At 43.6% G+C, this 14,934-nt stretch overlaps 1 protein-coding gene across 1 annotated transcript in view; it reads right to left on the bottom strand.

The window, feature by feature from the left end:
- Window positions 1–618: 618 nt before the first annotated feature.
- Window positions 619–14,934, bottom strand: part of LOC144595463 (von Willebrand factor A domain-containing protein 3B-like) — a 144,049-nt gene continuing 129,733 nt past the window's right edge. The window contains exons 26-27 of the mRNA XM_078402975.1: window positions 8,756–8,853; window positions 619–1,244 (exon numbers count right to left, since the gene is read on the bottom strand). Of these exons, the coding sequence (XP_078259101.1) occupies window positions 977–1,244; window positions 8,756–8,853 (366 nt within the window). The 3' untranslated portion in view covers window positions 619–976. The remainder of the gene's footprint in view (window positions 1,245–8,755; window positions 8,854–14,934) is intronic.

The raw sequence follows: 14,934 nt of genomic DNA on the forward strand, positions 1-14,934 counted from the left end.
AATCACAGACTTCAAGCAGTCATTGCATGCAAAGGATATGCAACAAAATACTAAACATGACTACTTTCATTTACATGACATTGCTGTGTCCCAAACATTATGGTGCCCTGAAATGGGGGGACTATGTATAAACACTGCTGTAATTTCTACATGGTGAAACCAAAATGTATAAAAATGGCCTTTATTAAAATCTTACAATGTGCACATTAACCACATGTGATTTTATTCTATTACAAATCTCAAATTGTGGAGTACAGAGATAAATAAATAAATGATGGGTCTTTGTTCCAAAGATTATGGAGGGCACTGTAGAAGGATAAGGTGTTGAAATGACAGATCAAAGCCGATGATATGGAAATGTAGAATGGTTCATTGTTAGCTGAGGGGAAGGTGCAACGATGAATCATTCTCCATCTCCTACTCTCCAGAGGAACTGCAGATGCTGGTTCCACACTGTATCACTCTATGACTCTAAGGGTCTCGACCCGAAACGTCACCTCTATAATTATGTAAATGAACTAGAGATCTCCTCCATATTCCAGATGTGGTGAAATCATGTGGACAATTTATTAAGAATTTACATACAATTTCATGATGTTTTGCTTACAATCGTCGCAATTTCTGCACCAAAGTATCACGTGAAATTTCAACCTAGATCAGATACAAGTTTGCAATAATTCTTTTGATTCTCTTGCATTTCCTTTCATTTTGATTACTTGTCCCCATTGTTGCTGTTTATTCCATTTCTTCATTGGACTCTCAGTTTATACATCCTCTCATACACCCCCATAAGGAAAGTCATAGCCGCCAAGCTAATGGCTATGACCACCCAAGTGGTCATAGATGGAGTGCTTTTGTTGTGCAAGAATGTCACAGGAGTTGTGTACCACTGGGTTTGAACATCTTGAGAAAGGGGTTTAAGGTGAGTAACGGTTGAATCCTCGGAACGGCGTTTGCCATCAAAATGTGAGATCAATTATACAGATTCAGAACCGGAGCTGATTGAATCTTCCTGATTATCCCCATCAGTTGAGCAACTCAACTGTTTCAGTGTTGGCTCTGATCCAGAGATCGATCGGGATTCACTTTCCTCAGCTACTGACAAATCTTTGTGCTTCTTCCGGTACTTCCTGACTTTCAGGCTTTCCTTTTGCTTTTTCCCACACCCTTCGTCAGAAGATAAAAAGCTTTCTTGCAGCTCCTGTGACCGAACTGCTTTAGAGATTGGCTTGCCAAATTGCACACTAGGTTCGGAAAACAAAAGAAAAGAACGAAGCTTCAGAAAAAGTAGATACGTTCTAAAAAGTAGAAAAACCTGCAAGTTCAATAGTTCAATTGTTAAGTAGGACTGCCCAGTGTGAGATTAAACCCTGAACAATAACAAGATCTTGGGTTAACACACATCCACTGTGAGATGGATGGACTACCATGGATTGTAAGAAGCTCAGGTTGGTGAATCTATATCAGATTTTTATTCAAATAATTTCTGATATTGTTGAAAATTGAACACATTATCAAACTCAGCTCAACATTCCCAAGCAGTCTGGAAGTACCTCAATTCCCACAAAGAGTATCCATTAGGGCAAAGTGCTTGGTGTTGGTAAATGGGGAACATTACCTCAGTATTAGGCATAATCTTCTGGAGAAGAAAGAAGCGAGTTAAAGACAAAAATAACAAGCACATTCTTTAACTGCAATTAGAAGTTTTCTGAAGGACAATAGTGAAATGACTAAACACGAGAAAGTATAAATGCAGAATTTTGCTTCAGGAAAAATAAACACTTTCATTCTCAATTCATACTCCGATAAAGGTTTAAATTATAGTACTCAACTTAATTTTAATTTCAAAGTACTCACCAGGAGCTTAAGGCTCTTTGATAGAATATTTATTGTTGCTCTTTCATTTTTAAGGTCTTGTCATTTTTTGCTCATGAATTTTAGGCTGAGTTGGGTAGAATCAAGATCCTATAATTTGTATTTATTTCTACTTACTGTGCGGGCAATGCCGCCAAGGGCAACATTTCCCTTCACCCCTAACTGTTCTCAGGAGGTGTGGGTGGCCCTCGATTTGAACTGTTTCTTGTGCAAAATTTATTTCTGTAATTTTAGTTTAGTTTAGTTATACAGCACGGAAACAGGCTCTTCGGCCCACTGAGTTCATACCGACCAGCGATCCCTGCACATTAACACCATCCTACACACACTAGGGCCAATTTTACATTTACATCAAGCCAATTAACCTGCAGACCTGTACTTCTTTGGAGTGTGGGAGGAAACCAGTGCACCCGGGGGAAACCTACGCAGGTCACGGGAAGAACGTACAAACTCCGTACAGACAGCACTCTGTAAAGTCAGGATCGAACCCGGGACTCTGGCGCTGTAAGGCAGTAGCTCTACCGCTACGCCACCGTGCCCAATGGTATTAGGTTAGAAAGCAAAAGGTTTTGATCTGATGGAACTTGAAGTGGCACTTGAAGAGAGTGGAAAAGAAAGTACCAGTTTTATTGCACCGGTACCTCTACATACTTGTGCACATCACAATAAAGCTTGACATGACTAATCCACAATTTTGTTTTCATGCACATCTTGGTGATGGAGATCGTATTGAAGGAATGTTCAAAATAACAGATCCATTGCAGTTGTTTTTATTTTAAAGTTGCCTTCGTTCAAATCCGGATTTCTATGCACGAGCACTTATTTGACATCAGCACTGATTTTTTAAGGTTAATACTTAAGGTTATGCCAACCCCCTTTCTTAAACATGCTGGACTGAACGTGTAGAAAGGAACTGCAGATGCTGGTTTACACCAAAGATAAACACAAAATGTTGGAGCAACTCAGTGGGTCAGGCAGCATCTCTGGAGAGAAGGAATGGATGACATTTTGGGAACATGCTTTAATTTACGGAAAAGCTCCTTTCACCAATTCAGTAGCACAGCGGTAGAGTTACTGCCTTACAGATCCAGAGACCTAGGTTCGATCTTGACCACAGGTGCTGTCCGTACGGAGTTTGTACATTCCCCCCCCCCCCGCATGAATTTTCCCCGGGTGCTCCGGTTTCCTCCCACACTCCAAAGATGCACAGGTTTGTAGGTTAATCGGCCTGATCAAATTGTAAAATTGTCCCTAGTGTGTGTAGGATAGTGCTAATGTGCAGGGATCGCTGGTCGGTGCGGACTCGGTGGGACGAAGGGCCTGTTTCTGCGCTGTATCTCTAAACTAAACTAAACTTGAAGGGATGATTGATAACTTTCAGGTTAGTTATTGACTGATTTCAATCGGTTGTCATTACTATTATACTAGTGTTTAATAATGAAGATCTCCTGTGTTGCTGAAGACTCCAAGATGTGGTGGGCATGAGGCCAAGGACCTTCCCTTGATTCCAATATCGCCTGGATTAAAGGGGACACGCTACAAAGAGAGGATGACAAACTTGTATTGTTTTCTCTCGAACGCTGGGGATTGAAGGAGGACCTCATAGAAATAAATAAAATGATGAGAGGCATAGATAGGGTAGACAATCAGAACTTTTTTCCCAGGGTAGAAATGTCAAAGACTTTACCCCTCAAAGTAAGAGTGGTAAAGTTTAAAGTATTTGAGCAGGGCTAGTTTTTTTTAGAGTGGTGGGTGCCTGGAACTCACTGCCTGGTGTAGAGGTGGAGACAGATTATGATAGTGGCATTTGAAAGGTTTTTAGATAGGCTCATAAGATCAAATGTGACAGGAGCAGAATTAGGCCATTCAGCCCATCAAGTCTACTCCACCAATCAATCATGGCCGATCTATCTCTTCCTCATAACCCCATTCTCCTGCCTTCTCCCCATGGCCTCAGACACATGCATTAGCAGGGAATGGGGGGGATATGGATGACCTGCAGGCAATATTAATTTGCTTTGTGAAATAATATACAACTTGTACATTATTGCTTGTACAATTTCATTGTAACCTACTGTAAAATCGGCATTAATTAATCACACCTTTTTCATGGAAAGGATTTGTCCACTGTGAGAAAGCAGAACGTGCTCTGTGCTGAGTATTCAGAACCTATTTCTCTTTCAGCAAGACACCAAACAAACACTGGTTGACCTGGCAACCACGACACCTCAGAATGGAGGAGGTCTAATCCAAGCACTTAACTAGTCCCTACAGTAACACATGACAATAGCGTCTTCCAAACAAGCTGAAAACTATCCTATTCCATACATGGTAATGGATTCATTATTCCAGTGGTAGATAGAGCTCTTAAGGATAGCGGAGTCTAGATAGAGCTCTTAAGGATAGCAGAGTCAGGGGGTATGGGGAGAAGGCAGGAACGGGGTACTGATTGAGAATGATCAGCCATGATCACATTGAATGGTGGTGCTGGCTCGAAGGCCCGAATGGCCTACTCCTGCGCCTATTGTCTATTGTATATTGTCCTCATTTTGCAAGTCTATTCTGAGCTGTTAAATGGATTTACCTGTAAAAGAATATTGAGGCATATCTTCCAATTATCCATCAACAGTGACTCCTTTAAGCTTTTCTTACTTGAAGCTGAGCAAAGTGATTTTTCTTTCAATTGGCCATTTATTAATCCACAGGGGGTTTCACTCTCCATAAAATTCAGTACCCCAACGCACCCTTGCAATGGCGACACAGTGGCGCAGCGGTAGAGTTGCTGCCTTACATCGCCAGAGACCCAGGTTCGATCCTGGTGCTGTCTGTGCGGAGTTTGTACATTCTCCCTGTGACCACGTGGGTTTTCTCCAGGCGTTTCAGTTGTCTCCCACATTCCAAAGACGTACAGGTTTGGAGGTCGATTGGCTTCTGTAAATTGTCCCCAGTGTGTAGCATAGAATTAGTGTACGGGTGATCAATGGTCAGCGTGGACTCAGTGGACCAAAGGGTCTGCTTCCATGCTGTATCACTAAACTAAACTAAACCATCACGAATGCAATATTAAGTTGGCCAATTTCAGCATACACTTGGGTCGTTGCTGCTGTTTGATCATGTCAAGTAGGTCCCCAATTGCTCTGTGCAAAAAAACTGGGTGGGAGCGTGTAGCAGCTGTGAAATAACCCAAGGCCCTCAATCTAGATCAGACTCCAAAGGCATGACTAGGCAGTTGTGCTTTTCAAGATCAAACGCAGGTTGCTGGGGCTCTGAGCCATCAGTACTTGCTGCTACTCCATCATGCCACCCCGACTAGCGCCTGCATCCCTACGTAAAATTGAACTGTGTAGGAAGGAACTGCAGATGTTGGTTTAAACCGAAGATAGGCACAAAATGCTGAACTAGCTCAGCCCGATTCTGGCCTCTCTCCACTGGCTCCCTGTACGGTACAGAATCAACTTCAAGCTCCTCCTATTCACGTATAAAGCCCTAAATGGACATTCCCCCCCCTACATCAAAAATCTTCTAACCCCCCTCTCTAACTCCAGGTCCCTCAGGTCGGCCGACTTGGGGCTACTCACTATCCCGCGGTCTAGGTTTAAGCTCAGGGGTGACCGCGCTTTTGCGGTTGCAGCTCCTAGACTGTGGAATAGCATCCCTCTCCCCATCAGAACTGCCCCCTCCATCGACTCCTTTAAGTCCAGGCTCAAAACCTATTTCTACTCCCTAGCGTTTGAGGCTCATTGAGGAGGCGCTGTGAACTGTTTGCGTGCTACTGTATGTTTCATTTTTTTTCCTTAGTACCTAATCAGATGTACAGCACTTTGGTCAACGTGGGTTGTTTTTAAATGTGCTATACAAATAAAATTGACTTGACTTGACTTGAGAGCTATGAAGGGATAATTAGTTTAGTTTAGTTTAGCTGAGTTTATTCTCACGTATACTGAGGTACAGTGAAAAGATTTTTTGTTGCGTACTATCCAGTCAGTGGAAAGACTTTCCATTAATTCAATCAAGTCATTCACAGTGAATAGATATAGGATAAAGGGAATAACGTTTAGTGCAAGATAAAGTCCATAAAGTCCGATTAAAGATTGTCCGAGGGTCTCCAATGAGGTTGATGGTAGGTCAAGACTGCTCTCTAGTTGGCTCAGCTGCCTGATAACAGCTAGCAACAAACTGTCCCTGAATCTGGAGGTATGCATTTTCACATTCTGTACATCTTGCCTGATGGGAGAGGGGAGGTGAGACCATCTCTACTTTGGCACCGACAATGGATACCAGGGTATGCGTACTGTTTCGCTTACTGAAGTCGATCACAATCTTCTTTGTCTTGATGACATTGAGGGAAAGGTTCTTGTCCTGGCACCAGGTTACGAGGTTATCAATCTACTTCCTGTCCGTTTGCCTGTCCAATTCCTTCCCGTCATTAAAACATTCCATGCACAAAAATTATTTTAAGAAACCAAGTAACTGAAATCTGAGCCAGGGTTTCTCCGATTCCGTTCCAGTCACAGATGCTGCTTGAGCCGTCTCTAATGGTGCTTCAGAAGGTGGTGAGCTATTGCCTTCAACCACAGGGGTCATTGTAATAGCAGTGCTTCCAGGGAGGGTTTCCATGATTTTGACTCACTGTGGATCAAGTTTCAAGTCAGGATGTTGATTTGGAAAGGAGTTTGCAGTTCACGACCTTCCCATTCATCCGTTGCCATTGACGTTCTATGTGGTAGAAATCGTGAACTTGTAAGGAGCCATCAGAGAAGTCTTGATCAGGTGTTGCTGTAAATGTTGTGGATGAGCAAGTAATAGTGGAATGACCATTTTGTGTGGCAAAGATAGGGTGGCAATTAAGTTTCCACCATTCCAGTTGTCCTCTAGACTTTAGTCTTTAGAGTTACAGCTTGGAAATAGGACCTTCGGCCCAGCAAGTCCGTGCTGGCTAGCGATCATCCCATACACTAGCACTACCCTACACACTGGGGACAATTTACACATTTACCAAAGCTAATTAAACTACAAACCTGGACGTCTTTGGAGTATGGGAGGAAACTGGAGCACACGGAGTAAACCCATGGGAGAATGTACATACTCTGTACAGACAGCACCAGTAGTCAGGATCAAACCCAGGTCCCTGGCACTGTAAGGCAGCAACTCTGTCGTTGGGCTCTCTCAATTTGTATTTCATTAAATATTCATAATGCAGCATATTAAATCTGATGCTTTTCAGAATACAATTTGTAATATTAAGAAATTAAAAATAAAACAAAGATTCAGTGATTCTAATGAAAAGTTATCAACTTGAAATGTTAATGGTTCACGTTTGCCGTAGTGCTGCCCGACCTGCTGAGTACTTCCAGCATCTCCTGTAGACTTTTCAGAAGTCTACCGTTCACTTTTGCTTTAGAGTGAATGCCCTTTTTATCACCAGAGTAGAACATAGAACAGTAACGCCCTTCGGCCTGGGTAGAGTGGATGTGGACAGGATGTTTCCACTGGTGGGAGAGTCTAGGACCAGAGGCTAGAGCCTCAGAATAAAAGGACGTCCCTTTCGAAAGGTGATGAGGAGGAATGTCTTTAGTCAGAGGGTATGCAAGTAATTGGAAAAGCTAACCCATACATTATTGCCCATTGAATATAAAATTGGAAAGCTTATACTTCAAACATTTGTGAGGCCACTTTTGGTTTCCTTCTTTGCAGGAGGATGTTAATACGTTGTAAGAAACTCCGAGGAGGTTTAGAAGATTAATCCTTGGCTTTGTCTGGTTGCCAGATGAGACAATTTGGACAGACTACGTTTATCCCGGCTGGAGTTTAGCAGAGTGAAAGGAACTTGATTGAAGTGTATTACCCGAAGGGTTCTTGTCGAGGTGAGTCTTAGGTGTGTTCCTCTTGTGGGAGGGATTTGGGTTGAGAATTAAGCAACACTATTTAAAAGTAACAGTCGCCCATTTCAGATAAAGGTGCAGAAAAAAAAAAGTTTCTCTATATGCTCTTAACCAAAGATAATAGAGCAGAGCAAGATAGACCACTCGATCCTAAAAACCGTAGTATGGCCTAAAAACCGTAGTATTATTTTCCTTTTCCATAGTAAAAGAAAAATAACAAAACTCTGTGAATTGATAGATGAGATATATTCTGCATTTTAATGGTATCATCACACATACTGTTCCCCCACTGATTACACTGCGAGAGGCATAGCGAACGGCGGGTGTTGCCTACTAAAATGGCGGACGTTACGCTCCTTTGCGTACTACACTTCAGTATAAGCGATTTCGACGGAGTGGTTCATCTTGCTCCTCTAGTATCTTTGCTCTTAACTATCAATTGCCTCCACCACCACCACCCCTGGCAGTGTGTTCCAGACACTTACCATTCTCTGTGTAAAAAAACTTGCCCTGCACATCTCCTTTCAGCTTTGCGCCTCTCACCTTAAAGCAATGCCCTCTAGTCTTTGACATTTGCAAACTTTGCCCAAACAGCTTCCCTCCGTCTTTTCCCATGAGTTTAGTTTAGCTTTGAGATACAGCGTGGAAACAGGCCCTTTCGGCCCACCGAGTCCACACCGACCAGCGATCCCCGCACATTAACACTATCCTACACACACACTAGGGATAATTTACACATACGCCAAGCCAAATTAACCTACAAGCCTGTACATCTTTGGAATGTGGGAGGAAACCAGAGCACCCGGTGAAAACCCACGTGGTCACCGGGAGAACGTACAAACTCCGGACAGCCAGCACCCGTAGTCAGGATGGAACCTGAGTATACGGTGCTGTAAGGCAGCAACTCTACCGCTGCGCCACCGTGCTGCCCTAAATATCTGAATCACCCACCGGTTTACAGCACAGATTGAGGCCATTCAGCCCATCATGCTACTCACATCGTGCGATCTGTCATCTGAGCCTCTCTTATGTAGCAACTGATGAAGGAATATTGTGTCGAGTTGATTTTGATTAGCCCATTGCGGAATGAATCAACCTACCAAAACAAACCACAACTGTTAGATTCAATCCCACAGATATGTAACTACACAACGAACAATACTGAACTTGGAGAGGAATTAAAATGTGCCATATTTTAAAGATAAGCTTTCTATGCAAACAAGATCTAAATAGGTTACAGAGATGGCTTTTATACCATTATTTCTCATCTGTGATTGCTCAGTTTAATGCCTAAAAATTCACCTTCAATATGTTTAGAAAAATCAGCTCACATAATCAAATACAGGCATAAATGTAGTAACAGTCTGATATACATGCCGGCAATGTCTCATTATGGTTGGCACAGGGGTAGAGTTGCTGCCTTACAGCAACAGAGACCCAGGTTCAATCCTAACTATGTGAGGCATCTGTATGGAATTTGTACGTTCTCCCTGTGACCACTTGAGTTTTCTCCAGGTGTTCTGGTTTCCTCCCACACTCCAAAATCGTACAGGTTTGTAGGTTAGTTGGCTTCTGTAAAATTGCCAATTGTCCTTTGTGTGTTGTAAATTGTGTGTTGTAAATTGTCCTGATAGTGTTAGCGTACGCAGTGATCGGCACGGACTCGGTGAGCCGAAGGGCCTGTTTCCGCGGTGTATCTCTAAAGTCTAAAGTAAAGAAAGCAGGTAATGGATGGGGCATGCTTTCTTCAAAAATATAATTACATTATAAATAATGATTGTTAAGTTTTTCATTAATTTTCTCACTCTCTACTGTTGCTGTGCTAGCCACTCTGAAGTCAAATTCCAAAACAGATATAGGCCATTCGGCCCATGCCTCTCCCAACAGAGTAATTCCGTTTCCTTTAATTCCCTGTTACTTACTTTCTCTCTCACTTTCTCTCTCTATCACTTTCTCTTTCTCTCACTTTCTCTCATTTTCTCTCTCTCTCTCTCTCTCTCTCTCTCTCTCTCTCTCTCTCTCTCTCTCTCTCACTTTCTCTCTCAATTTCTCTCTTTCTCTCACTTTCTCTCCATCCTCTCTTCGTTCTTTTTTGCCATCCACCTACACTGAGAGGTAATTTACAGTTGATAGACACAAAATGCTGGAGTAACTCAGCGGGTCAGGCAGCATCTCTGGAGAGAAGGAATGGGTGACGTTTCGGGTCGAGACCCTTCTTCAGACTGATCAGGTTTCATTAATTTACAGTTAATCTGCAAAACTACCATCATATCGTTTGGATATGGACGGAAACCCACGTGGTCACAGAGACAACATACAAACTCCATACAGGTGACACCATAGAACAGCATCGGACCCAGGACACTGAAGAGGTAAAGTATTGGTACTAACTTCTGTGCCACGTCATTCAGGTTGGGTTAATTGTCATATGCACAAGTATGATGAAGTACAGATACAATGGAAATTCTGGTTGCAGCAGCATCAAGGCACATATATTGAGACAACACATAAAAGTATAAATTATACATAAATTACACATAAATTCTACAAGGCAGTGAACAAAAGACCGTAAAAAAACAAGACATTTGTCAAAAACAGAAAACCGGTTCACGGTAGTGGATAAGATGGTCCATAGTCTTCTGTAATGAGGTAGCAGTAAGGTTGTACACAAGTTCGTTTTTAGTTTAGTTTAGTTTAGAAATACAGCGCAGAAACAGACCATTTGGCCCTCCGAGCCCGCACCAACCAGCGCTGCCCACACATTAGCACTATCCTACACACATTAGGGACAATTTACACATACACCAAGCCGATTAACCTGCAAATCTGTACGTCTTTGGAGTGTGGCAGGAAACTGAAGATCTAGGAGAAAATCCACTGGGGGAACGTACAAACTCCATACAGACAGCACCCGTAGTCAGGATCGAACCTGGGTCTCTGGCGCTGCAAGCGCTGTTTGGCAGCAACTCTACCGCAGAGCCACCGTGACCGCCATCATCGATCGCCTTAGTTTAAGAACCTGCCGGTTGTAGAAAAGTAGCTGTCCCTGAACCTGGAAAAATGTGTCCTCTCACTCTGATAAGAAATGAAGAAATAGCTTCCTTGCAAATGTAAAAGTAAAATGTTATCCGAATGAATTTGACAATCGCACTGTGTTTTATTGTGTGTCATTGAAGCAGGTCTAAAAACAGCAACCTCACTGCAATTTGATAAATGTGAAAGGCATTTGGTGTCATTTCTCAGTAAGGAGAGTCTTTTACCCGGGTACTCACATATGAGTATAAGAAAATAACTGCAGATGCTGGTACAAATCGATTTGCTGGAGTAACTCAGCAGGTCAGGCAGCATCTCGGGAGAGAAGGAATGGGTGACGTTTCGGGTCGAGACCTTTCTTCAGACAAGGTCTCGACCCGAAACGTCACCCATTCCTTCTCTCCCGAGATGCTGCCTGACCTGCTGAGTTACTCCAGCATTTTGTGAATAAACACTTACATATGAAATGTGTATAATTAGCAGGCTTTGATGATGAGGTTTGCTGCACAATTAAACAAAATGCTCTGAAAAGCACAGTGTGTTTATCAATCACCCAACTGACACGTGCAGTTGGTCGGAGGCTACGTGCTCTAATTAGAAGACTTTGGCCTGTTCGCTTTGAACATAACAAATGTTTAGCTGGGATTAGTTTTGTGGTATTCCACCTGTGGGAATGGGATTCAAGTCATCTCTCACCATTAGCCATTTGGGAACAGGTTATATCAGTTCCTGAAGGCAATCAGTATCTAAAGAAGAGGGGTGAGATATTAGTCACAGAGGAATATAATCTTATAATGCACCTTCATGTAGGACCCAGCAGCGAAAGAAAAGCACATTGCAATTTTTTCTAATACTTTATCTCTTTTTTTTTCCAAAACCTGTGTGGTCAACTGCAGAAAAATGTCATTGTATCCTGAACAGTAATTCCAACTTAAAGTATTGCAAAGTATTTTCCTCTAATGGGTTAATGTATGATGAGCGTATGGTGGCACTGGGCCTGTACTCGCTGGAGTTTAGAAGGATGAGGGGGGGGACCTCATTGAAACTTACCGAATAGTGAAAGGCCTGGATAGAGTGGGTGTGGAGAGGATGCTTCCACTAGTGGGAGAGTGTAGGACTAGAGGTCATCGCCTCGGAATTAAAGGATGTTCTTTTCGGAAGGAGATGAGGAGAAATTTCTTTAGTCAGAGGGTGGTGAATCTGTGGAGGTCTTTGCCACAGAAGGCTGTGGAGGCCAAGTCAGTGGATATTTTTAAAGGCAGAGATAGATAGATTCTTGATTGGTACGGGTGTCAATGTGTTATAGGGAGAATGCAAGAGGATGGGGTTAGGACGGAGAGATAGATCAGCCATGATTGAATGGCAGAGTAGACTTGATGGGCCGAGTGGCCTAATTCTACTCCTATCGCTTATGACCTATAACCTTATAATAAAAGTAAACATGCACCATTTATTTCACTGTAACACTATTGAAAATGATATTTCTTGCCACAAAAGGTGGTATCCATTATCTCTGATAGACACAAAATGCTGGAGTAACTTAGTGGGGTCAGTCTGCATCTCTGGAGAAATGGCAGTCCAGTCTGAAGAAGGGTTTTTCATTTACAGGATAGCCCGTATCTGAATGAGCTGCCAGACAAAGCTATAGAAGTGTTTACAATTACGACTTTTAAAAGACATTTGGATAAATATATAATATAAGAAAATAACTGCAGATGCTGGTACAAATCGATTTATTCACAAAATGCTGGAGTAACTCAGCAGATCAGGCAGCATCTCGGGAGAGAAGGAATGGGTGACGTTTCGGGTCGAGACCCTTCTTCAGACTGATGTCAGGGGGGCGGGACAAAGGAAGGATATAGGTGGAGACAGGAAGATAGAGGGAGATCTGGGAAGGAGGAGGGGAAGGGAGGGACAGAGCAACTATCTAAAGTTGGAGAAGTCGATGTTCATACCACTGGGCTGCAAACTGCCCAGGCGAAATATGAGGTGCTGTTCCTCCAATTTCCGGTGGGCCTCACTATGGCACTGGAGGAGGCCCATGACAGAAAGGTCAGACTGGGAATGGGAGGGGGAGTTGAAGTGCTCGGCCACCGGGAGATCAGTTTGGTTAATGCGGACCAAGCGCAGGTGTTCAGCGAAGCGATCGCCGAGCCTGCGCTTGGTTTCGACGATGCAAATAATGTAAGTGGATAAATATATGGATAGAAAGTGTTTAGTGGGCTATGGGCTAAATGCAGGCATATGGGACGAGCCTAATATGGCTCCTTGGTCAATGTGGACAAGGTGGGCTGAAGGGCCTGTTTCCATTCTGTACAACTCTTTGGGCTAGTCCCTTTTGACCTAGAGCTCTCCAAACTATTCATACCCATATAATCTGTCCAAATATCATAATTGTATCTGCTTCTGTAGCTTTTAAAGGCAACTCTTACCAAGTATCAAATGCCGGGTCCATACCACCGGACTCAGAAACAGCTTCTTCCCCTCTGTTATCAGGCTCCTGAACAGAGTCTTCTTCAGACTGATTGTTGGGGGGAGGGTGAAAGAAACCTGAGGGGCAGGACAAAGTGTGGCAGGTAACAGGCAAAGGGAGGTTTTGATAGGCAAACGGTCAGAACGAAGGTCAATGATTAGAGCTGATGGTGTGAGACAGGCAGATTGAAGAGTTGCAAATTGTTTAGTTTAGTTTAGAGATACAGCACGGAAACAGGCCCTTCGGCCCACGCCAACCAGTGATCCCCACACACTAACACTATCCTACACGCACAGGGCCAATTAACCTACAAACCTGTACGTCTTTGGAGTGTGGGAGGAAACCGAAGATCTCAGTGAATACCCACGCGGTCCCTGGGGCAAAGTCCATACAGACAGCACCCATTGTCAGGATCGAACCTGGGTCTCTGGCATTGCAACTGGTGTAAGGCAGCTACTCTACCGCTGCGCCACTGTGCCATCTTAGCCAGAGCCAATTATGAAGCCAGACAAAGGAATGTAGGAGGAGGGGAAGAGAGAGGAGAGAAATAGGTGCAAGGTCTCTCTTGAATGCATTCAGAGAATTGGCCTCCACTGCCTTCTGAGGCAGAGAATTCCACAGATTCACAACTCTCTGACTGAAAAAGTTTTTCCTCATCTCCATTCTAAATGGCCTACCCCTTATTCTTAAACTGTGGCCCCTGGTTCTGGACTCCCCCAACATTGGGAACATGTTTCCTGCCTCTAACGTGTCCAACCCCTTAATAATCTTATATGTTTCGATAAGATCCCCTCTCATCCTTCTAAATTCCAGTGTATGCAAGCCTAGTCGCTCCAGTCTTTCAACATATGACAGTCCCGCCATTCCGGGAATTAACCTAGTAAACCTACGGTGCACACCCTCAATAGCAAGAATATTCTTCCTCAAATTTGGAGACCAAAACTGCACACAGTGCTCCAGGTGCGGTCTCACTAGGGCCCTGTACAACTGCAGAATTACCTCTTTGCTCCTATACTCCTCTTTTATGAAGGCCAACATTCCATTGGCTTTCTTCACTGCCTGCTGCACCTGCATGCTTCCTTTCAGCGACTGATGCACTAGGACACCCAGATATCGCTGTACGTCCCCTTTTCCTAACTTGACACCATTCAGATAATAATCTGCCTTCCTATTCTTACCACCAAAGTGGATAACCTCACACTTATCCACATTAAACTGCATCTGCCATGCATCTGCCCACTCACACAACCTGTCCAAGTCACCCTGCAACCTCATAGCATCTTCCTCACAGTTCACACTACCACCCAGCTTTGTATCATCTGCAAATGAAAAATTAAACAGTCTCTGAAACAGGCCCTTCGGCCCACCGAGTCCGCACCGACCAACGATCCCCGCACATTAACACACACTGGGGCTAATTTACACTTATGCCAAGCCAATTAACCTACAAACCTGTACGTCTTTCGAGGAAACCAAAGATCTCGCAGAAAACCCACGCAGGTCACGGGGAGAACGTACAAACTCCGTACAGACAGTACCCATAGTCGGGATCGAACCCGGGTCTCTGGCGCTGCAAACCCTGTAAGGCCGCAACTCTACCGCGGCACCACCATACCAACTCTTGCTTGCAGCAGTATCAGTAGTTCAGGACTGTTCTCTAGTTGTTGGTAG

Source organism: Rhinoraja longicauda, chromosome 7, assembly GCF_053455715.1.
Source record: "Rhinoraja longicauda isolate Sanriku21f chromosome 7, sRhiLon1.1, whole genome shotgun sequence".
Taxonomy (NCBI): domain Eukaryota; kingdom Metazoa; phylum Chordata; class Chondrichthyes; order Rajiformes; family Arhynchobatidae; genus Rhinoraja; species Rhinoraja longicauda.